This window comes from Falco peregrinus, chromosome 1, assembly GCF_023634155.1.
Source record: "Falco peregrinus isolate bFalPer1 chromosome 1, bFalPer1.pri, whole genome shotgun sequence".
NCBI lineage: Eukaryota > Metazoa > Chordata > Aves > Falconiformes > Falconidae > Falco > Falco peregrinus.
Genome location: NC_073721.1, coordinates 70909783 through 70935134, shown reverse-complemented (window position 1 = coordinate 70935134; position 25352 = coordinate 70909783). Strand labels below are relative to the sequence as shown.

The window sequence follows — 25352 nt, the reverse complement described above, 5'->3', positions numbered from 1 at the left end:
TACAAAAAATGTAAGTCTTTTCATTTCAATACACAAGTATCAAATGGGGAATAATTTCGAGCTTTTTTCTAAGCAAGTTCCAGTGCAAAAGTTAACCTGCTTTTTTGCACCAATTTTTGCATTGTATGTTCATTAGCATTTTAAAAGAACAAATAAGATGTGCATGTTCTTTTTCTTACCCAGCTGATCTTCACATACTCCATTCACAGTGCCATAAAGTTCAAATCCAGACAGGGAGAGGTAGTGTGTTTGCCCACTGGCATTCTTTCCCATCTGTTTTATTCTAACATGTCTCCAACCTTGTTTCTCATCTTTTGGAGGATCTAAAGGCCATGTTGCTGTAGACCTTTAAATTTATTAGAAAGGGGGCATGGTGGGGGACAAAAAAAAAAAAAAACAAAATAAAAAAAAAAGCAAAACCAAAAATAACTTAGTACCAAAGCAAACAAAACCATAATGCTGATCATCTACGGATAAAATCAGAAAACTGCCAAGAATACAACCATTAACACTAAGGACAAACTCTGGGTAAGCACTGGCATTACTGTTTTCTCAAAAAAAAAAAAAAAAAAACCAAATGCAAAACTTACACTGATGGAAAAGCACAAACGCCATCATGTGAACCACACAGAAAACTTATGAATCACTTATTTTCTGTCTCATTCTTGATAATTTACATCACCTACCATTTCTTTATAGAGTTACATTATTACACCTATACTATACATTAGTCTACAGCCAGGTATATTTTTAACCGAGCTCAGTTTTATAAATAGTGGCAAAATACACTGACATACCCCGGTTCATTGAGACTGCAGTCATCAACATGAGTATATAAAGTAGTCCAGTTCTGACCATCCTTAGATACCTGGAATACCCAATTTCTGAGAGCAGATCGACCATAACCTCGAGCATGGCGTAACGTGTAAGCTGATGGTATAACCCAAAGGCCAAGATCTACGGCAAACCAAGCATTCTTATCGTCGTTAGTATGACAATTGAGAGCTGAACTGTCACGGCTTAGGATGTCTTCTAAACGGCCATAAGGCAGATTTCTTCCTTCTGATGATGTAACCACTACTAACCCATAGGCTGCTGGATTTACCCACTCATATGCAGTTCTATATTAAAAAGAGAAACGTACTGTTCAATTATGACTTACATTTAGCAAAACAGGTATCAGTGTATCTGATATGCGTATGTACCTTTCTGTATATGTAAAGTATTAATTTTATATTACAGCCGAGTTTATTACAAACCAAAATGATTAATAACATTTTAGATAATTAGTTAACTTTAGAGATGTTCCAAACATCACTTTACTACAGGGTTTTAAAAAATCCCAAAACTAAACCAAAAAAAATGCACAAAGCCAAAAAAACCCATAGCAAACAAAGACCCAAATTTCCCCACCCCTTAATTTCTTACGTAAGCACACAAATTCTCAACAGAACTTCAAGGATTCCTATTTTCCTATTACTTAGGTAGAACAAAAAGAAATGTAATTCTATTGATCAATATATAAGCAAAGATAAGTCCCACTCCTAAAAAAATTATAACACATTTCCTTTAATCATGAATTCTCTCTCCCCACCCCACGGATGACAGTTCATTGTGTTGACTTCAAAATAATTAGCTTTGAAGAAACTCACTTTGCGTTTGTCCCAATCCAGTAAATAATTCCATTTTCATCAAAATCATGTTGGTGCCTAAACACAAACGTTTGGCCTTCACGTAATTTTCGTACAAAAACAAACGAAGCTCTATCAAAGTCGTACCATTGCTTTGCCACCTACATACGAATGAGAGGTAGTCAAATATTAGAGATGCAAAATGCAACCCATTCCTTGTGAACCATGTGTGGGGTATGCTGCTCACCATTTTCAGAAGATACTGTTCTAGAGATTCAACAGTTGCCAACGGCTCCATCTTTAGCATTCTACCAGTTCGATCTATTAAAGATGTCTCCCCTGAGGCACGTTCCAAACGAAACCTCAAACGCCTTGTTAATATCTGAAAGAGTAGCCAAATATTAATATAGGCTTTTCTGTTTAGCTTTTGTAATTTTAAGAAAAGCAATGTACTTCACTATAACAATTTTAATGGCATATCGATTATTGTTGTGCAATTTAAACTATATTAGATTTCAATGCTTTAAGAAGTAATTCCCTATACTTGATTTTTTCAATTAACCCAACAATTCTTTAATATGACAGTCAATGTATAAGTCAATTACACATTCAGGCTAATATTTTCTCATTTTTCATGTATTTTCATAGCTTTTATTTCCAAATCTTGCAGATGAGCAACTGCAATAATACACAAACTGCAAAAGCTTTTTCAAAATATTCAATAGCAGCAGCGTATTTATGAATTTTCTGCAACAATCTTCTAGTAAATTAACATCAAAACAGAAATACACTTCGCTGCCATCTCACAAAATCCTGAAGTATGCTTTCAAATGGAAAAAATACGACTCTGCAAAAATGGGAAAAAACAAAGTAATATTTTTAGCCTAACTGCAGCTTTCCTTTATAAAAAATTGCTGATCCTGCAGGTGTCTTGTATTACCAGATGAACACACAGCCCTAGAAGGGACTTTTAATAATTACAGCCCACCCCTAGTCATCACAAACAAACATGTCTTATAACTGTCTTCAACAAGATGCTCATTCAAGTAGTAAGGATACTTACTAGGGAGCATACTCCCACATAAAGAGAACAATACTTGAAGACAAAAGAAAGAACAAACACATTGTCTCTTCAATCACAATTTACTTTCACTTCCGTGTAAAAGTACAGTAGAGAACACCCAAACACATAGGTTAAGTGTTAGAGGATACAGATGCCAAAAAGTTTGTTGTTCTTTATCTGATTTTATCTACTTTATGAGAATATTCTTCACACAGACTTAATGTGTGTAACTTTTCCTGAACTTCACATAAAACATGCAGTTGTGTATCACTCAGCATAATATATTGCTATCACTGTGTATTTACCTGAAGATTGTACGTAGATCCTGGTGTATCATACAAGTGAAGAGGTAGACGTTCAATAGATTCTAACACCGCTATCAGTTTCCGAATTAATGCAACTGCTGGACGACTGTGAAAGTGAACAGTTACTGTGTTACCACACACAAAGAGAAAAAAAGAATCTACAGTATCTCAGAGGATAGTACCCAGCTGTAGCAAATATCTCTGCATGCTACTTCTGCTGATACCACATGCTCCAGTCACATGGTTACAGCACAGTAAGAAAAATATTGATCTGCAAGTGATGAACAGAAGTCACCTTTACATTTGTCAACAGAGGTACGTTCACTATAGCTGACTCTTACAGACAGAAGTAATTCAGTAAAACTTTCAATTGCTACTTCAGTAGCAGGTGCTCTCTTTTAAGACCAATCCTACTCCAGAGAAAGATAAGTTAAGATGGAAAGAACAGTTCCTTTGATTTAAATTACTTTAAAGGTATCATACGGCTTCACAGATGCGAAGTTTTTTTGCTTTGGTTTTTGTTTTTACCTTTCATCGTCTTCATTTTCACTGAACGCTGTTTTGAAAACATTTATTCTCTCTACCAGTTGACTACAGTCTTGTTTCACATCTAAATCAACATTCTAAGAGGAGGAAAAAAAAAAACAAACCAAACCAGAACACGTTACTCCTAATACAAAGTAATATATTCATTCTTTATACTGGCAAAAATATCTTTTTAGTCTCACTGAATTTCCTATTCAAAATCTGCATGTCAAAAGCTAAATTATAGCAGCCATTAGAACTGACCAGTGTTGATTTCAAGATTTTTCATGGCTTACTTCAGTTGAAGTCATCTATTGTCATAGCATATATTCAACGGGTAGACCACTAACTGCAGCAAGTCTCCCTGATTTTCATCAAGATGGGGAAAAGCCACATTTATAATAGATTTTCTCAATTAAGACACATGCCTACATTGGTTTTTTTAAGAAAGTTTCTCTTCAGAGATTTATGTTCTATATACTCACATTATTTAAAACTGTAAGCAATGACTGAACTAAGCCACTACTGCACATCTCATATGGAGAAATAGTATTCTCATCCTTCAATAATACAATTAAGTTTTCCAGAGCAGTCTTCATTAAATCTCTCCAAGTATTTTCTCCCTCAATACACTGAAAGACAAAAAGGCAATTAAAGTGAAACAAGTTAACAGTTTTGCCACTTGCTTCATTTGAAACGTATTGTCCCAGTGAGGTACGTAACTAGGAATTACATGCATGAATACCCCCACATTTCCGACAGACATACTGCGACTTTCTATGACAGACTAGTCTGAACATTATGATGTCATTTCCAATGCCATCACACATTATAAATTAAAGGAGGTACACTCACCTGCCTGTTTGTATGAAGTTCCCATGCAGACTCTAACTGAGTTGCTATGTTCCTCAGTGTTACAACTACTCCTCGAGGCATGCTTTCAACAGCTTTAAAATGATCATCATATAAATCTCTCGCCATAGTGCGTACCTACAAATGGATTTTGATAATCAAAAGTCATATCTTACTGTAATGAGCCTATTACTGTTCTCCAAGATGCTAGAAACTTGGTCATCTTTTTCAAGAAGTCCATCACAAAGCAAACAAATAGGGAAGAACAAAACCTATCACACATCACGAAAGGCAAAGGCTGTGAAAGGATGAGGAGATAAATGGAAATACACAGAATCTTTTTGAAACTTACAGTAACTACGCTTACCATCATATATTAAATTACAGCACGAAGGTAGGAGAAAAGACAGGACTCTCAATCTGTAAATCTATTTCTTGAGAACTGTATAATGGATCTAGTAATCTTTTTAGAAGTAAGATTAAGGGGGTTTATGCTATTTCTGAATGCTCTATTCTCATGTCTTAAACCAACTCGCACAAAAAGTCCTTATGTGACCTTATACTAAGAATTACTTTTTCTACAAAGCATGGATACACAAAGATACAGATTTGATAAAGTAAGTTCTTATTAAACAACATTTTGCTTACAAGAAATTTCCTCAAAATTCGTTCCTTTTCATTATCATCACATGTGCTACAATAATAAGTTTCACATGCTCCGGAGCTACACAATGCCATCCTAGATATGAAAGAACACTGCCTTCCTTTTATCATTCCACCTAGCCTCATTCCCACAGTATTTTAATACTCAATTTAGTGTTACACTTCCTCAGATACAAGTGTCCTTACATGCTGCAGATTTTTGGTGTTACAGAACATATCAGCTGCACTGTTAGAAACTGCAAGAGAAGTCAAGACTGAAGATTAGCCTGAGCTCTTGACATCAGCTGGCCAAAGAACATGCAGTTATTTTGTGGTTTTGTAAAAAGCTTAATACCTGATTTCTTAGTTCCTCTTTATTTTCCCCCCCTCAGTCTGAGAAAAGAAAGAATTTCAGAGAAGTCTAAAATGAAGGATTTACATGTTTTGCTTCACTACAACAGAACGCACCGTTCACTTCCACCCCCCTACCTGTCACAATATCCAGTCTAAAATTAATATCTGAATGTAGTGAATAGAAGTAACACATGTTTCTGACACAACCGTAGTATTGATCATAACATCTTTTCTTTCTGTATATAAAAAAGAAAAACCTACACAATTATACAAATACAGGTCAGGAGGCCTGGATTTCCTTACTTTTTTTTTTTAAAAAAACATGCACTGTCCTCCAGAAAAGCAGAGTTTTTACTGCTGTATAAAAGTACCTGAAGAAGTGCTTTGTCCTGAATGAAAATTTTCCCCTTCAAGTTTAGCCTAAAATTGTGTCTAGTTGAAATCAGAGATTTTAATCCTCCAAGAGGAAACTACAACTTCACAAGAATATTACAAAATAAAACAAACTCATTTAAATTCTAAGCATACAATTCACAGGTGCTCACCAACCTTTTGCTTTGTCTTCTCCAGTTTAGATTTCAGCTTTCTTCCTCTTTTGCCTGTCCAGCCAGTCACAAATTCTGACCCTGCAACATATTTTTTAGAAAAGTCGCAATTTCTCACAGGTATGAAAAGCAACAAACAGAGTAACTACCTCACGTACACTTGCTCCTACCTGCACATAACACATACCTACATACTTACCCAAAGAGGTTTCAGCTGTAAACGAATGCTTTGTTCCCCTGTTAGACTCAAACACAAAGCCTGGCAGATCTTCTTTCAGTATTGTAGCTTGTTGACCATCAGAATTGTGAATAGCAATTTCTCCTTCTTTTAAACAGGTGAGTGACCAGTTTCCTACAGTAAGTTTAGTTGGCCCTGGCGCCGATAAAATTGGCTGGCTTGTGGTAGAAGGTTTTACTTGGCTTCGAGCTCTTTGCAACTTCTCAAGGAATTCACTCCTACTTTCTATTTTAAAAGAAACAAACATTTTTTTCTTTTCCAACAATTGATTCCACCATCATATCTCAAGCTTTTTTTTTTTTGCAAAAGCAAAACAACTTAGTACATTCAATGCAAAATTAAGTTTGAAATTAAGGGTCTTGAAGTGTTCTGAATGTCTTCCCAGTATATTTCTGTACTTTTAACAGTGATTTATTCCACAATAGCTTCAAAGTGGACAATGCAACTCTTTCTGAATGGTGCTGTTGATGGATATATTAATTCATCCTTACAATTATAAGAAGATCAAAGAAATCCATTATAAACTTCTAGTCTTGCAGAAATAGTTTTTTTATTATGGCCAGTATGAACTATTGTCAAAAGTGAGTTTTCAGAAATAGGAAATTAAATTAATTTTCCAATAGGAAAACAGCAACTTCAAAACTTCAAGCAAGTGAGGAAAAGATGCTGAAGACCTAAAACCCAGAGAAGAATTCACAAAACTTTACAGATTCTGACAATCTGCATATGCTAAAAGCAAATTTGAGCTAATATTTATTTGCTCAGATTGTGCCACAAAGGCACCCAAAACAGATTTTTTTGTAAGCTATACTAAAACTTTTATTCATCTCCTATGTAGAACCTGTACATTCATCTCAGAGCAAGTAAGAAAGCCACGATTATGCTACTTTGACATGCTAATTCCAAGTTATAATACAGATGTTCCTAGTTCTTATTAATTACACAAATTTTAAGGACCTCTATATCTCTGAGAAAAACATGAAGTAAAAGAAACTCTAAGAGCACCACAAAAGACTTGATTAAAAGCTGGTGTTTAGATGGAGATATTTAATACATGACAAACAGGATCATATCCTACTTTTAGGATATGTAGGTAATCTAGCCTGAAATTATTCCAAACAACTAAGTGAGTTTTTATGAGATATTTTGATATTGTAGTAATTAAAAGGCTGCACACATTACCTTTGAAATTAATCAGCATAATTCCAGAAAATTTAATTTCATATTTTTTAAAAAAATATTTTTAAAATTCCCATAAAAATTAAAATTGCAATAGCATCATTAATGTAAAGATTACATCTGAACTTCAAAGTTAACAAGTATCCTCATCTTTCAGCATACTGATTTAATAAATAAAATTTTGGTAGTTCATGAACTCGTAAAATTGCTGTTTTCCTTTTGCTGCAATGACTTATGTTCTAGGTTTTTAAAATTTGCCAGTATTATTGCCATATAATACAAAATAAATAATCTCTATACAAAAATAAATATGGACTCTTGAGGCATTACTAACTTTATTACTTAAAATTCATAGCATCCAGAGAAGACTTATTAAAAGACTTTTGAAATTTCGTAAGTAAAATTAAAATTCTGTTAATGAAAACCTTTCCAAATTTCCATTATTACATTTTAACAAATTTATTCTGTAGCATGTCACACTGACAGTGCAATGATTATATGCGGCTGGGAATAATTTTGGGTTCCCTTAGACAGAATTTTGAGACTCACTTAAAGCTTCAGAATTACCATTAAATTTCAATTTTTGCATTGAACTTTTATTTTTTCTACAATCTCAAACAAAACAAGTATTAAGCTAATGTGGAGAGGGGTGAGTACAGACCTTCCAAAAATGTTCGTTGTATACGTATTTCCTCCTCCCATCCCAACTTTCATCATGCAATACACACTAACAAATTCCGTTACTCAACCCTCTATATTCTTGCCAGTCAAGAAGTTACTAAAAAGTATACCATGAGATTACTCAGTCATGATTCAGGACAGCAGAACATATAGTATAGTTCAGGACTTAAAGATACTAAATCTACACTGCACTGCAGTAATTGTAGTTAACCAATACTCGCTTCTTATCTATTAAGTAAAAGGAGGCTGTTGCACACTCTTAGAGCTAATGGTTTAAGTTCAATCAAATTACGCTCCAAGATCAGCACTCTTAGTAGATGTCTAGTTGACAAAAAATTGCAAGAAGCCTCACATAATCCTCGTTTTATCTCCTTCCCCTCCCTAAGATCCATGCTACGTATCTTGTTCAAATACTTGGGATTTATTCCATCTTTTTTAGAAGACTGATATGAAGAGACATCTTGAATTCTCAATCTGATTTCTTATGTTTTAAGTTCTCTTCACTCCATATTCATCTGAGTTGTCCCCATTCCACTCATCTTGTATAGAAATAGTGAAGTTTCATCTCCAAACCATATCATTTGGAAGGAAGAAAGCAAAACTGGCATCCAGCGGCTATAAGGATTTAAGAAGTTAACCTCATGGATCTTCTTAAAATTGTATCATAATATAAACAAGTATCTCAACAGAGGAATTGTTTACCTTTCAAGGTATGAGCCTTGTTAAAAAGAATGCAAGGATACATTTTCTGATAAAAATTTAAAAATCCTAGAAGTAGTTTCCAGCTGTGTTATAATCTAGAAACACATTACACCATTTTGTCTTCATGTCCCAAAACTGATGGATAGTCACTAGCACTTCATTTTTATCCTGAATCATAATATGTTCTGTTATTTCACTCAATGGCTTCTTTAAAACATAACAATATTGCAAAGCATTTTATGTCTGCAGGTTCATAAAGGCATGAACTGTTGCAAAAAAAAAAAAAAATTAATGAGACGATAAAGGAGGGTTGTTTCTGCATCCAGAACAAGTTGTATATTCTGTACAGAAAATTAAAACCACCTGTGCATTGCCACTGCATAAGGTCTGTTCCCTTGTCCTCTCTCCAACAAACAATTAAGACACTGTAATTTGTTTCCCAATCTCGATGAGAAACTTTCCATTACTTTGTCTTCAAACACATGCAATTTCATTCTGCTAGCTAGAAGCAAACAACAAATCACCATTTCAACCTGCTTTTCCTGGGACGGCCACTACAAAGTGCTTTTAATGACTGGGGTGAAAAAATTAAGTATGCATGGAGAAGAATCAAAACAAAACAAAGTTAATACACTTTTACTGGCAAGATGTTTACTTAACACAATTCACCAAGGAAGTCAAGTTATGGGCACATGCTATCTGATAAAAAGCATCACAATTAACTGACCACCTTCCACCTGTTTACATCCTTTACTATTTAGTAAGCCAATTCCTGCAAAACAAAACAGCTCCAATCAAACGATATAAACAAATATAACCATTTCAAAACTTAACTTGGACTTGAATTGTAAAGAAACTACCTGAACTATCAGATCCTCCTTCAGGGCTGCCACTGGAATACATTGTGGCGAGTTTTCCATCCAAGATAAATCTGAACCATCCATTACTACCATTTGATAGCTCCAGGGCTGCAGCATCGCTCCAGATATACAGACAGTCCCTTCCCCTAATGATTGACCAGTCTCTCCAGTGATATGGTTTACCCTGTTGCAGTTCTTTAGCATCTTCCTGTGGTTCATCCTCCTGTAATAGGTTTGTATTAAACAATCAAGAAAAAAAACCCCACAAACCCAAAGAAATCCAACCCATTAAAAAAAACCCCAAAACCAACAAAAAACCCAACAAAAAAAGACACTTTAAAAAAGCCTGAGGAGAAGAAGAATTACTCAAACCGTAAGTATAGGAACTATACTACTTCTGTCTGTAACATGTGTCTTTAAAAGTATTCCTTAACAGAGTAAGATACTTTAAAGAAGTTTCCTTTCAGATACAAATGTATCTACTCAACAATTAACAACACCCTACTGATGGGCCATTCACCTCTGTTCAAAACTTGTCAGAAAAGAATCACAGAATGGTTGATGTTTGAAGGGACTCTCTGGAGGCCATCTAAATCCAGTTGCCCAGGACCATGTCAAGACAGCTTTTTAGTATCTAAACACTAAAAAAAAGAAGAAACCCCACCCACCCATGCCCCCCCAACCCCCACACTCCCCCAGCCCCCAACCAATCCAAAACCCACAGAAAAAAAAGCTTAACTATACAGTTAAGGCTTAACTATAAATCTTAACTGAATGAATAACAGAAGTGGTCTATTACCCATTCTGTTGATCTGAGTGGTCAGTAACATGACTGCTGGAAATTGATAACTTCAATATGCACTTAAGGTTTTCATTATGTAGAAAACTATTTTCTTTTTTGTATTTTTAATATATTCCGTAACAATGTTTAAAATATCTGCAATTATTTGATGCATGTACATTGGAAGAGATGTACTTTGTTTAGAAAGGATTAATTTTATTTAGCACTCATTTTCTAAACACTAGAAAAGTGTCAATCAACTTGACCATAAGTAGGAACAGGAAAACTCAGCAGATAATAATGTGCTAACAGAAAATGAAGTTACAGAAAGCAACAACAAAAACAATTAAACTAAGTGGTATACAATAAGCATTAATTTAATAACCTAACTACCTTGCCCTGGACATTATCACAACCGTGAAAATTGTACTAGAAGTGTTGGTTTTAAAGGAACAAATAAAGCTATCAATTCTGCATTTACCTTCTCAGGTTTAGACTCCTCTTCATTTTCATCATCAGATGACGGCCCCGCCAAAGTTGACACTTTACTAATTACACCAAGTCTAGCCAGCTGGTCTAGAAAAAGATCACCACCTTTATCCACCAAATCCCTTATGATTTGCAAGGCTAGCAAATGGCCATCATCATCATCCTGTAATACATTGGGATGAAAAGGACATAATAAAGGAGATCTCTTTAAAATATGTTTACATGCTGAACTTCACATGTGGTCACAAATGAATGCTATAAACACTTTAGGATTAGTTATTAACAAGTATGTGGAACCAATGAGCATCACCCCCCTTTTTGCCTTAGTTTCATAAAAGGACAGTATTTCCTTGCCTCCTACCTCTTGATCAAGAACTGTAGCTGTTATCTCAACCAGTATTGTGGGCAGATTATGGCCAGCATCAGAGTCGCAAACCTCTTTCAGCAGTGCCTCAGAACAAAAATGGATCATTTTTCTAATGAGGGCAAGACTTGCTTTCCTTTAAAAGAAATCATAGGAGGGGGAATTATTACAAAGATAAAGCAAGCAGTAATAAAACCAACAAGAAGGTTCAAGATAAAACTGCTTTTGCACTACATTTATACATGCTTTCAAAACAGAATAAAAATTAAATTACTTTCAGTTCTCGTTATTGGAACCAGAATTGGTTATTGTTAATAAATTCTAGATTATCTTTAACAATAATGCACTCGCTGTTCTTTTTTAATTCTACAGCACTATGAGTCTAACATATTTTTCCTTCCTCAGCCCTTCTCTAGGTATGTCGCAGCACTCTCCAAACTAGTCGGCTGCAACAAGGTCTTTTACCATCTCATACCAACACACCCTTCATGTCAGTCCCTCTGCTGCCTTCTCCTCATCTCTCCTCACCCAGGGCACACGCGCACTCTCTCTCTCTCTCTTCTCTCTGCTTCTTCCTCCCCTCTCTTCCTCGGCTGCCCAACCTCTTCACAGAACAGCCACAGCTGCACCTTGTCTACACCAGCCAACCCACCACCCCTGAAGCCAGCCCACAGCTGTATGTTATCAATGATAATTAACCCAGCTTCATTCCTCTACATAGGTAAACTATGCTACATTCTGTCTTTATTCACTCTTAGTGATGGCAATTCACTTCTGCGCACTTTGTCTTCATCATAGGTATCCAGCCTTCCATTTGTGTCACATACTTACCATGTTTTCCTGAGATCCCTGTCGTTTTAAAGTTTAAATTTACTATTAGATCACGCAGCTTTCCATATTAGAAGCTACAATTAATTTGGAAACCAATAACTTCTGTATGGTTAAAGCTGAATTTTTCATTTGACTAGCTTTTAAAATGATTTACTCGATTCATAAAGAAAACTTTAAAACTACAGAGAGACAATTGCTTCTTTCCACTATCTGCAACACCAGTTAATCATGCACAGATTATTAACATAGTTTCTTATATCCTTCATTTAAATGACCTAGTTTAAGCTCCTATCATCAGCTCATGTACAGTCTCCACTCAAGTCTCTCTTTATCTTGCATTTTCACCCCTCAAAGTACCTATAAACACTGGGAACACAAGAGATGGAGCAAATGCTATATTTTTAGTGTACAAGGCTGAGAGGTTATGGTCAGATGCAATTTATCACAACCATTATACCACCCACTGTATTCCTTTTAAAGTATTAAATTAGATTACATTCTTTTAATTCTCTCAGTAAGAGGCATCTTCTCTAGCTGATTAACACTTAAGCTGCTAAGAAGTCTTCTAAAACCTTCTAAAATAGCTTTTTCCAGCCTTTCCAGTTTTCCAGTGAATGTATGCTGATACCACTTTATCAGTTTTCCTCTCCCAAATTAGTACTTTCAATAGAGTGGCTACAAACAGCTGTTACTAAATACACAGTCCATAAAAAGTACTATATGAACACAGCATTTTTTCATCATGCTACTATAGACAAGAGTATGCCTCACTCTCCCACTTCTAGTTAACCGTACTTTTTTCAAGACACCACTTCCCCAGAAAGGAAAAAATGCTACTTAAAATACTAAGTAAAAATCAGACTTGCAAAACTTTTCAAACCATCACTTCTATTCAAACAGAAATATGCTTAACTTCACATTATTTAAAGTTTTAGATGTTGTAATTTTTAAATTAAAAAAAACCAACCACCTTGGCTTTTTAAACAGAGTGTATTAAGAAATCCAAAATATGCAGGGAAGTTGTCTACTAAGACAGTATTACCTTATTGAAGGCAACATAGTTTGTTGAAATGTTTGTGCAAACACAGGCAATAATCTTTTCAAGTATATAGGTGCCATTTCTGGATCTCCTTTGGGTTCGTTACATTCTTCCTCATCCTTGTTTGCATCTTTCTTTTTCTTCTCATCTCCTTTGTTAACAGGACACATCCAGTCCCCTGGAAAATATATTTCCCCAAAACGTTCAAAGACAAAAACCCAAACAAACAAATAAAAAACTCCTTCAGATAAACCTAAGAGTTTTCTTTACTAACACCTAAGTACCTGAAAGGGAATATGCATCCTAAAAATAAGAAATTTACACGTGCAAGACTTCCTGAAGAAAACCATTTGATAATAAGCAACACCAAAGACCGGTCACAGGAGAAGCTCAAGAGTCCTTAAAGTGAACTAAATATGAACCCATAACAACCTGTGGCTCCAACACTACAAAAGTCTCACGAGCAGGTGAAGTGCAGTTCCCACGTAGAAAGAAAGGATGCCAAAGAAGCTACCAAAGCTGAAGCTGACATCCTCTGAACCCACAGCAAAATCCCAGTCTAGTCCCATTCCACAGCTGAAGAGCAGGACAACTGGCACTGCCTGTGCCCAGCCCCCAGTTTCTTCAGTAATCCCTGTCCCCTAAGAATATCCTAAATATTAAGATTTTTACATGTACTTTGCAGGTTAAGGAAGGCTGGTCACAAAATGTATTATTTTTCTTAAATGAATCTTGATATAGTAAAAACCTAATAATCAAATTAGTAGAAATGCTCAGATAGGTTAACTAAGAAGGGCATGGAACTAAGAACCGCACTCACCTGGAGACTGAAGAATAGCTACTACTTCACTATGCCCCCTTTCGCGAGCTTTGTCTAAAGGAGTTTTCCCATCTTCATCTCTCAAATCAGGGTTTGCACCATGTCGTAAGAGAGTCTGAGAATATTTTAAATATGAAATAAACATTAAGATTCCTTCTTCCAATGTAGTAAACATGTTTTTCATATATCTTTTCTACACTTCTCTCATGCTTCTAAGCAAAGTTAGACCATCACGTTGCTTTTTATATCTGGAGAGCCAACATAAAACTACTTTTATCCATATTACTGCCCTATTATAATGAAAAATTTTCATTGTGATAGACACTGTGAAAAACATGTAAATATATGACACTGCAAGTATTAAACATATTGCAACAAAGACATTTTGTACAGAATAAGGGAAAATCTCAGCATGTAAGGCTTTAAGTATCAGTTTAAATCATACCTTTGCTACCTGAGGTCTTCCAAAACATGCTGCATAATGTAATGAGGATGACCTCTGACCTCTGTTAACATCAGCACCCCTTTCACAGAGAAATTCTACCTGTTAAACAAGAAAAAGGAAACTAGGTCCTTTTCATCTCTTTCTTTACATAAATAACCTAAGTTTTTAAGATTCTATACAACTAATTTACCATTTCCTGAGTTCCAAAAGCTGAGGCCCAGTTTAAAAGAGTTTGTCCTACATCATCCATAAAATTTACTTCAAAAGCTGAAAGATAAAATTAAATTAAGTAGTTAAAGCTCCCAGAATCATAAATTAAACTTCAGCAATGTTCTTTAAATAAATGGCAGGTCTTAAGAAATATGAAGCATAATCAACAATTCTAGGGAAGCATTTATGCCCTTAACTGCAATTAAAAAAAAGGAAAGTAGCAGCATAGAAATTACTACTAACCAGATCTGTTGTGTATTTAACAAAGTGAACTCATATATAAAAATTTGCAAAGTACTACCTAAGCATTTGTTATGACACTGTAGATTACAAAACAAAAAAAGATTTATCTATCTCATTTTCAGAGTATTTCTGCTTACCTCCTGTGTCAATAGCATCTATTAGTGCATCAGTGTCCTTACTGCGGATGCAATCTATCAGCTGCCGATGAGAACGTTCCCCAGAACTATCCAGTCTTCGCAATCCTGGGATTCTGCCTGTAGATCCAGCACTGGATTTTGGCAGGGCTTTTCTCCCTTCGAACAGTAGCACCAAAAGAAGATCTACTAACCGCATGGTATCCAGTACACATCTCTCATCACCCTGCAACGCACTTTCTATAGAATCTGGAAGTTCAGATCTTAGGAGATCCTGGAAATAATTAAAAGTCTGAACAATAAAAAATATACAGGGCTTTAGAAAATACTATCAGAATTGGGTTTCATGTCCATATGAAATGTTTCCTTTTTTCCCCTCCTTATAAATAACCTATATATATGTGTGTGTATGTATGTATATAAAATCTGTACATCTATATATAAAATAGCAACACAAATCTTGCATATATTAAAGTACATGAAGGGAGAAACCCTATGAGAACAAAAAGCTGTAGCGTAAAAGGATTTCTTACGTGTGTCACTACTGGAGAGCCTCTACACAGGGTTGACAACAGGCTTACAATAGTTGACACCTGATTACTTAATTTAGAGTCTGCAGCTGTAGATGGTGCTCCAGTGCTACTCCGTCCAGGTTTGCAAGCTGAAGATGGTCCTGATGCTGTCCCACCAGCAGCTGCCATGCGAGATAACAACTCCTCAGTTAATCCATGCTTAGCTAACGGGGCTGGGTCAACTCCACGCCGTGTGAATCTGTCAGCTAATGAAGCAAAGCATCTCAGAGCTCCATCTGAAACCTAAGAAAGAAGTACACGAGAAATGATAAAAAATCTGTTACAAAATAAGAAGATCCTAAGGGGGTAGTGATAAGAATACAGGGCCCATCGAAGAAGCTGATTTCCCTGGGTTCCCTTCAGTGAATGTGAATGGAGGAGACAAACTTTTTTTTTAAGCCAGAAACTTCAAGCTGGAACCCATCAGTGGCCTGAACTGCTCACTGAAGGATTGTATTATTGTTGGGTTCCTCCGTTCTTCCCCCCTTCTCTCTGTTGATGATATACAGTAATCAAGGAAATGATTTTTCTTTGTCTCAAGGTCAGTACTGTGAGCATCTCCTTAACTACATGAGCAAAATCCCACATCAATCTAGAACAACACATTTAACAACCAAATTAATAGACGTTGGAAGCACATTTTTAAAAGTTTTTCGTTACAGATGTTGTTCTTAAAGAAAACTATTTATAATCCCCCACCCACTAGCAATTGTCCGTTCTGACAACACAGTTTGGAGAAAAAAAAAAAAAAAAAAAAAAGAAGACAACAAAACAAACCCACAGCTTGGTATTGAAATATGGAATGCTTAAACTTCTGGTTGTTCTGATGCTAGAAACTGTTAAAGCAGTCTTCTAATAATAAAACTTAAAAACCCACACAAAACCCAAAGCACCACGAAAACACACTATGAGCTTTTACTTCCAAACATTTACTGTATTTCAGATCTGTTTCTCAAAGAGCAATGAAGACAAAAAATTCTTTACAGTTTTACCTTCCGTAAGTATAGAATACAAAATATTCTGTTATAATTATATTATAATTCATAGTTAACATTATGTTAATTTTACAATGTTATATTAATTTGGTGCTTTCTATTAAAAGAAATGCTTTCAAAGAAGCCATTAGCTAAGGCACCAACTCAGAACTCCTGAAGTATTAAACTGACAGTGAAGTTATAGTTGTATTTAAAGGTCTACATACTTCTCTTAAGTAAAAGAATTTGTTCAACCGGACCAAGCCTAAATATAGGACAAATTGGGAAAAGCAGATTTTACCTTTAGATAACCCAGATTGTCCACTGACCACCTGACCCAGGAATACACGAGCATTTTTGTGACAATAAAATTTTAACTTCCAAATTTAGGTTTCTCACAAAAAAAACCCAAAACAAACCACCAACAGTGACACTGTGGAAACAAGGCTTATTGATGACCCTCTTAATCTGGCAAAACAGTACTGCTGGCCAACCGCCCAGGAAAGGATCTGGCTTCTTTTCATGTCAGTATTGAAAAGAAAGGGAGGTTATGCCTTTAACGTCTCTTTCATTACACATGAAAAGCGTCTCCATCTTTCAAATCAAGAGGCTCGCACAGGCATATGACAACAAGCTGCTTACGGCACATTTGCCATCATAGATGTGCAGCAGCAAACCAAACTGATGTCAAGAAATAATTTTACAAAAATCAACCACAAATCAAAAACCCAACAGTATCTATTATTTACCAACCTCTAAATTATTACAGTTCTTACTCCCTAAAACGTCATAAACTTCTGGTGTAGCCCATTTTCAAAATGATTGTCAGCTATCACATAGCATAGGCCTAAAAACAGCTACTCATCAACACACAGAACAAGATTAGAGTATCAGCCACACTTCACGAAGTTAAAATCTTAAATCTCCATTAAGTTTGCAAGGACTTGAAAAACAAAATTTCTCCTGAATACATGCAAAGCATGCTAAACTGCTGGCATCATCCCTGCATGCCAAGCATTCTGATTAATCAGTATTTTTTTGCAAGGGATATTTTCTTTAACTTGTAATGGTCACTGCTCGTGTCCTTTGGTATTTTGCTCCAGATCTTTGACAGCTCAATGGATAAACAATTCTGCCAATCTTTATGTAATCCGTATATATTTTATGGGTATTTACCAGAACAGCTCTGTCAGAAATACACAAGAAAGGTTCAGTTTATTTAACGTACCGCATTAGCGGCATCAGTTTACAAAGCAAGAGAGAGTACTGTGGGAAGTATTTACATTGCTTCTCACAAACTGCAAGTTTAGTAGAAAGGTTAAAAAAGCAACTTTATAAATAAGCTGCTCCTGGGGCTACATTCATATGGCCTGAACTCTTTCCTCAAGTGATGTTACTAACTGGCAGCCCACACAAAAAGTGACTGAATCCAACGATGAGGATGAGGGGGGAACAACAGAACTTTACAAAGGAAGTTACTGGGCAAATCTGTAACACACATCAACATTCACTGTAAATCCTGAGGTTTGTTTCACACAAAACAGGTATCTCAAGGAAACAGTACAGATTTACTTATCTTCATCTGGGTTGCTCCAATCTTAAGCACACTTATCTTAAAGCTAAACTGCTAAAAGATTAGGTTAATTTGAGCTCTCATGCAGATTCCCAACAGCCATTCAGATCCCCAATTGCTTTTTTCAAACACATTATAAATTGTGAAACAGTTAAAATACTACAGATTTAGTCTAAATTCAGGATTAGCTTGCCTGAGATGATCAGTGCATTAATAAAGTTATGTAATGCCTAAAAAGCATGGTAGCTTGTACTGAAATAGTGTGACAGTCCCCTGCCAAGTGGGTCTTCCAAAAAGATCTAAAAATATATTTAAAACAATTTAGCTCACAGGCAAGAAGGCAAGAAGATTTAGTCTCCCAAATACGATGCGCTTAATAAACCAGACTCAGAGGGTAAGAAATGTAGAGAAACGAATGAGGACAGAGGTAGGGGTGAAACCGTGACCGAGTATGATATGGCCAAGAAGCCTGGCCAGACTACAGCAAGAATTTGGCTAAATAGCTATTGTGAAGCTTTAGTGTAACATTCACACAAGGATTCTACTAGTAGGAAGAAAATTCCTCTAGGATTCATTTCTCTAGATTTTACAAGGACTACTTCATCTCCAGTTAATAAAACTGCAATAAAGTGGTGTTGCATTATAGCAGTACCACTTCAGCTGGCTTCCAATGTAATATTTTAGCATTGATTACGGATGGTTTTATTGCTTCTCTTAGTTTGGCAAAAGAAAAACAAACCAAATTGATTTTTGTCTCTTACTTACGCTCAATTTAATAGTGACTGTGGTGCAGTCATAGAACAATATTTACTTCAGAAAGTATTTCAAAATGCACTGATAAGTTACAGGATATTTTCCAGTAAAGTTTTCAGAGGTTAAATAAGATCATATTCACACAATAGTTCTTGGAGTCAAAACACTAAGCAGTATTTTTATCCTTGTCATGACAACTGTAAAAGGAAACTATCATAATATCCAAATATAACAACTACTACGTAAACCGTATAATTGTGGAGGCTATATAAAAATACCTAGCCATTCATTTATTAAACATAACAGACACTCAGTTCACAGCATATTGAGACAACTATTACATTACCTGATGGTCTTCGTGTTTTAATAAACTAGACAGTGATTCCACACAAATCTCTAATGAAGAATCCTGAGGCTCCATTTTGCCACAGAGTCTGGATACTACAGCCATAGCTGAATGCAAAGTATCTTTATGAACAAGGTGTCCACTGTCACGAATGAATGTCAGAACACAATTCAACCCTCCAGCTTCAAACACAGCTCCCGACTCACGCGTACAGATTAATTCTAACACCTATGACAACATAAAATTTAATTAGAATGAGGTAAACATAAGAAGTCAGTTATTTGTTTATATCCATCTACAGCACTGGTTAAGAAAATGAAACTACAGAACAAAAACCCCAAACTCCTCAACACCCAGAAAGGGCCACAGCCTCCAGTAATCTAGTAGTTACAGCGTTCTTCAAAAATACACAAGCAAATACAAGAACATTTCCCAACAGCATGGTCTTAACAGGTGTTCATGAGAGACGGCTAGATAACAGCATCTCTTCCTGGGATAATTAAGCCTTTGGATAACCCACAACCAAAAGCGTTACACTTCCAAGAGCACTGTTACTCCAGTGCTTCAGTGTAGTGCTTTTGAGTAGACTAAAACTAGTAAATAGGAAATACATGCATAGAGTCTGATGCCATGGTAATCAAGGACTCTATATGCTATCACGTGCCATGAGTTATGCTTTAAACAGGAAGTTTTGAAGGTCTTGTAAATTTTTCTGAAAACTTCACATAGGTGCAGAGGAACTGTGTCTAGTGCTAGTGAAGAGACAACAGACAATTGTTCTACAGCAGGTAATGTAACTGTATGTGGAGCAATTCTTTGTTCCCTTTTTAGCGTAAAATTAGCCCTTAGCATTCTAACCATGTGAGATGAACAGGAAAACTTTCTTCTGGGTTTTTTTTGTTTCTTTTTCTATGTGTTGTTTTTTGTTTGTTTGTTTTTTAAAGGAATCTCAGCTTTGAAGAGCACCAGACTGACCGTAAAGATAAGCAGCACTGCTGGCAGGTACACTTCTATCATACTCTGTGTTTTCACTTCACATTTTAATAAACTAAATAGGATTAGAATATGAGGAAGCTTTTAATAACAGCAAATTTTCTACCTCCTTCTTAAAAACAGAAGGTTCTGTTAAAAACACGTACCTTCACACACTGCTCAGCCAAATCTCTGCTTGTTCTGTTGTTAAGTTCAACAACTACTAAACGATTACAAAGTGCCTTGATAGCTCCATCCACTCCCACAATCCTACGGGTGCATTCGGCTGATACATCCAGATAATACGTTATGGCACGAGCTGTTACTTCTAATACATTGTCTGGAGCACTTTCATCAAGAAAAATTTTGCACAGTGCTGGTAAAAAAGTTCGAGGAGGGCATCTGCAGGAAAAAAAAACACAACACAACAACACATTACTAAGTTGTGCAAGTTTCTCTACATCACCTAATTTTGTACAGTTTCACATTAACAGATTAAGGCTTTTCATGATTTACTCTATTGGTTTATAGTTGGTTCAAAGTATTCATTTAGAATGCTAGGATGCAGGCATCTCATACACTCCCCAAAATTCAAATCAGTTACCTGAAAAGATGCTGTATTAAAGGAGGAAACCAGCAGAAAAAACCCTATTCTTGGAATTTTACAATCATACAGGAAAAATTTATCCTCTTGGGAAATCATTTCAGGAATTAACCTCACATCACTAAATGAAATCTATTTTTTCTTAACAGAGCTTCAAGGTTCATGATGATAAATAGCTTCTTAATCATGAAATAGTGGGTTTGATACAAAGACTAAAGGTTTGGGTTTTGTCACACAATTTAATTCTCTGAGTGGTCATTCTTCCCTATGTTATATTCTCACTTGTCTTTTTATCCTGTTTTACCTTACCCCATTCTTGTTCCCCTAACCACACTGAGAATATATTTATATTCATTTTGCTTGCTTCTATTGCATTTTTTCCTCATATTCATGCCTTGGTAGCCTTTGGCTCTCCTCTTTATTGTTAGCCTCATTTCCATATGCAAGGACAGTCAAGAACACTCCCACAACTTCAAAACAAAATAAGCAAGCTGCAACAGTCCTCCTATCCCTCTGACCTAACAGTATACAAACTAAAATGTTTGGTCCTAACCATGCTTTTCACTCTGTGGTTAAGACCGATTTGGATCAAAAGTTCTAAACCATGGAGCTATACTTTCAGATAATTTATCTTCCAATAGCATACTTACTTAGCAATAAATAACAATGATTGCTCACCACAGTGGTAGAGTACTTCCAAGGTGGCGTTGGGGAATTAAAGGAAGGGGATGTACACTGTGACAGTAGTCAAAAAACCTGGATACCTCATCCCCAGATGCAGGAGATCAGACTAAATCTACAGGAAGCAAATATTGCAACTTTTCCTTAAACTCGGCTTTTGGCCTGCAAAAGAAGGCCTAAAACTTTTTTAAAGCCAAAAAAGAACAAAAATAATAGCATGCTTTTTGGTCTGGAAGACTCATTTATGAATCACTCCGTGGAATAACCCAGAGGTCATTCAGTATCCCATCTGGTATGCACAGTGACTCATACAAAGGCACCAAATACTGGGACAGCAAAATGCCAATAGTTTCCTTGAAGATCTAGCCACGCTTTATGAAGTAATTATATTTATTTGTCAGTCATTATTATTTATTACCCAATGATCCTTAATGACATATTTAGTAGTTATATTGGCCTATCCAGCCTATACTGTCTGTTAACTCTTTAAAAATTTGCTGTTGAACTCCACTTTTTTAAGACGAGTTTAACAGTAACACTGCATTTAAAATACATTATCCTCTTGAAAGAGAAGCCTGAAATCTGTACTCATTGTTAGAGGACTACCATACAATGACATAACGAGCGTTTCATGACACAAGATTCAGAGCAGACAGTGCTACCTGTTCAAGTGTTTTGCTGTTGGATCTTTTACACTGCATTTTATGCAACAGCAGACAGATCACTAAAACATTACTATGAACAGTTTTCTTCAAGCATTATATTGCAAAAGACTACCAATAAAGACAAATCCTAAAAAAAAATAAATATCCAAACCCATACACATATAACTAAGTGGAAGGTAAGCAACTCCACTGTCTCCACTGTAATTCTAGCAAGTAGTAGTAAACATTTTTCTTAGATTTCCAAAGACAGCAGCAGAAAAAACCCTCTAGATTTTTGCAGGGAGTTAAAAGCAACACTTGGCAAATCTAACATTAAAAATTTTTCCTATGATTTAACAGTTTATAAAAAGACATAGTACAAATGGCACTTGGCTGTATTTTCTGAAAATATAAATTTAAAAATTTTAAGAAACCCATTCCTGTCCTTAAAACACCTGTCTACAAGAGCCAATTACCCAGCAGATACAGCAAAAATATAAATTTACTAAGAGCCTATCATTTATATTGAATCCTTTGTCAGCACATAAACGCCAGTGCACAGTATCAGCAACACTCTTCTTACAACAGCACAGCTCGCTGGCAAAGCTTAAGGGTTTGGTTTTTTTCTAAAATGACTTTTTGGCAGAGCCTCTAGCTACATTAGTCAGAGACCATACTTTTTCAATTAGGAGGCAAATAACAACCTCCCCTTGCTGTCAGGACATTTGTTTTCTAACTTAGAGGAATGATTTCCAGTCCTCCAATAAGGAAACTAAGTTGTATCATAAGGTTTCAGGAAGAACCTGTAGATACGTCACACACAACCTGTGGGAACTGCCCAGTTCTCAAAATAAAAAGCAACCCAGACTTCGACTAATTTTCTCGACTATGGTAAGGCACGTTGAATTCCTATAAAAGCAGCAATAATAACTTCACTTGTTCTGAAAAAATTAAACTATTCATCCTTTCTGAAAATAGCAGCTGATCTAATTTTAATAAAGAGCTTTCACAGAAAATTCTTTGAAGCTACTTCAACCTCCAAGCTCTATGTACTTGATGCTTGTTTCTTTTAACAGTTTGGATTTTGGTTTTTTTATTTTGGTTTCAGGGGTTCTTGGGATTTTTTGGAGGGTTTTTTGTAGCATTGTTGGATATTCCTAGTAACCAGGAAGTAGAGAACTCGACCACACCACGTAGAAAAGGCAGCAGAAACGTTTTATAAAGATTTATTAAAAGACAATAATGAAGACTAAAGAGAAAAAAAAAAAGGAGGAAAAAAGGTCATACTGCAGCTTGAAGTGCTTTCTCCTCCTTTTTCCTGCAGTAAATCAAGAAACAACACACATGAAATCACAGGCTTGAAAGTAAAACAGAACAAAACACACCAGCTTTGTGGCACAAGATTTTATGGACTATCCACTCCAGTACATACTAATTTACTGCAAACTAAGCATCTGCGATGTGTATTATCTTTAATATTTTTTTCTTTTAAAAAGTTAATTCATTGTATTTCAATGCAGAACTCATTCAATAATTTCAAACAATTGCCTGTTACCTAACAATGAAGAAAGTCTAGCCTTCTAATTGAATGCCCTGGTCCAACTATAAACTAATCTAACAAACCATATAATCAATGTGTAACAGAAAAATGCATAGTAAAAAAGGTGAAAACCAGTATCGTGTATGAAGAAGTATCAGCCAAAATGATGCATATAAAGATAACTTAAAGCTTGATTGTTATTACAGTTCACACAGATTTAGAAGTGATAGAAGTGTAAACTTCATTTTTCTCAGCCATTGTTGGGGGGGGGGGGGGGGGGGGCGGGGGAGGTGCGGGCCACAGATCAAACCAGACTTTTTCCTTAAGTCTCCAAAACAGAAAATGATCTGCTGTTTCTTACTGTAGCACACTGTGTTGTCAAGATGACACCAATGACACCACTGTGTCATCTTCCCCCTCATGCTTCTCCTAACTCAAACAATTTGGTTCAAGTTCTACACAGTAATACAAATCAAGTTGCTACCCCTAAAATCACAGCAGGTAATGAAATGCATACAAAGTGACAAGTATTCCTGAGGAAAGCGAAACAGACAAACCTGGATTCTATCAGCCCTGAGTCTCTAAAAAAAAAAGTACTTTTATTATTGTTTTACAAACACTGCCTTAACAATCTATTATATACAGCTACTATTTTTTCCAAGAGGTCATAGCTGGCAAGAAGTCCAACTCACGCCCCAAACGATGATAGTAACGTTGACATTGACTTTGAAAATAAAGCCATCAGTTAGAATCTCAGATACAAGAGACATTTAGCCAAAGCAGTCCACAACGCACCAGTTTGCCTAGACAGGACCTCTACGCTATCTTGCCCATTGCTCTGTAATATTATTTCAGGCCAACACATTGCTGTACCTCATTCTAAGCAGCACACCCTGCAAGCTTAAAATACCACCTTCTTCCCACCTGCACTTTATTGCAGTCTTGTGATCATTAGACACATTAGTTCAAGACAGAGCCCCGTTCATTAGTAGCTCTGAACCTCTCGCTGCATTGTCTTCTATCCAGAAAAGTGGCTATTAATATTTAGCCCCTCCTTCTCCTCATCTGTTGCCCGTGACATAGAAGTCGTTAGTATTTGTCATACTGGGGCATCCAAGGGCTCTTGTGACAGATCAGGACCTCCCTGCAGTACCAGGGCAAACCAACAGATTCCATCCTAGAAAACCTGAAGTATCATTGTACAATAGGACAGATACAGACAAAAGAATGCAAACATATCACCCCACACTATTACATCTTACCTTGATATGTCAGCAGTTTTAACAACTGCTATTTACTGTTCAGCATATTGCATCGTTACATTGGGTTTCCTTATTCCACTTCCTCACAGCTTTTTAAAGGATGTTACTACTAGTTTACTGTCAGCTAACCCACTACCAGCATTTACTGCTATTTTAATAGAGAGGTTCTAGGGAAGGCAATTTGTTATTCTGGCTCCTCCAAAAGCTATCGAAGGACTGAATTGCACTGCTTTCATTAAAACCCACATTTGCCACCCAAACTGCTGTTCTGAACACGTGTGCAAAATGATCAGGTAAGAATGACGCTCTACTTTGCTTTACTTGGAGCAGCAATATTCAGAACAAGAGGAAGATATACAACCTACACATGAAGTGCTACTTCTACTGAAGGTAGCAAAAAAACCTTTGACCTTGGTTCTCTAATAATTACTTATATTCTTTGCAAAATATTTAGTCCAGGCATTAGAAGATTTGGTAGAATCAAAAGCAGCAGCTGAA

General features: G+C 36.0%; 1 protein-coding gene across 10 annotated transcripts in view; it reads right to left on the bottom strand.

Annotated features, from left to right (window-relative positions):
• Nucleotides 1-25352, bottom strand: part of HECTD1 (HECT domain E3 ubiquitin protein ligase 1) — a 64799-nt gene that overhangs the window by 25960 nt on the left and 13487 nt on the right. For 4 of the 10 annotated variants that reach the window (XM_055793575.1, XM_055793583.1, XM_055793584.1 and 1 more), the window contains exons 3-23: nt 20291-20525; nt 19152-19379; nt 15467-15748; nt 14937-15225; nt 14537-14613; nt 14347-14445; nt 13902-14016; nt 13085-13259; nt 11209-11347; nt 10840-11010; nt 9578-9800; nt 6105-6380; nt 5922-5998; nt 4380-4514; nt 4010-4156; nt 3528-3622; nt 3000-3105; nt 1879-2013; nt 1653-1792; nt 798-1121; nt 180-346 (exon numbers count right to left, since the gene is read on the bottom strand). In XM_055793575.1, coding sequence (XP_055649550.1) covers nt 180-346; nt 798-1121; nt 1653-1792; nt 1879-2013; nt 3000-3105; nt 3528-3622; nt 4010-4156; nt 4380-4514; nt 5922-5998; nt 6105-6380; nt 9578-9800; nt 10840-11010; nt 11209-11347; nt 13085-13259; nt 13902-14016; nt 14347-14445; nt 14537-14613; nt 14937-15225; nt 15467-15748; nt 19152-19379; nt 20291-20525 — 3635 coding nt within the window. The remainder of the gene's footprint in view (nt 1-179; nt 347-797; nt 1122-1652; nt 1793-1878; nt 2014-2999; nt 3106-3527; nt 3623-4009; nt 4157-4379; nt 4515-5921; nt 5999-6104; nt 6381-9577; nt 9801-10839; nt 11011-11208; nt 11348-13084; nt 13260-13901; nt 14017-14346; nt 14446-14536; nt 14614-14936; nt 15226-15466; nt 15749-19151; nt 19380-20290; nt 20526-25352) is intronic. The other 6 variants (XM_055793576.1, XM_055793581.1, XM_055793585.1 and 3 more) reach the window with 3 other exon arrangements.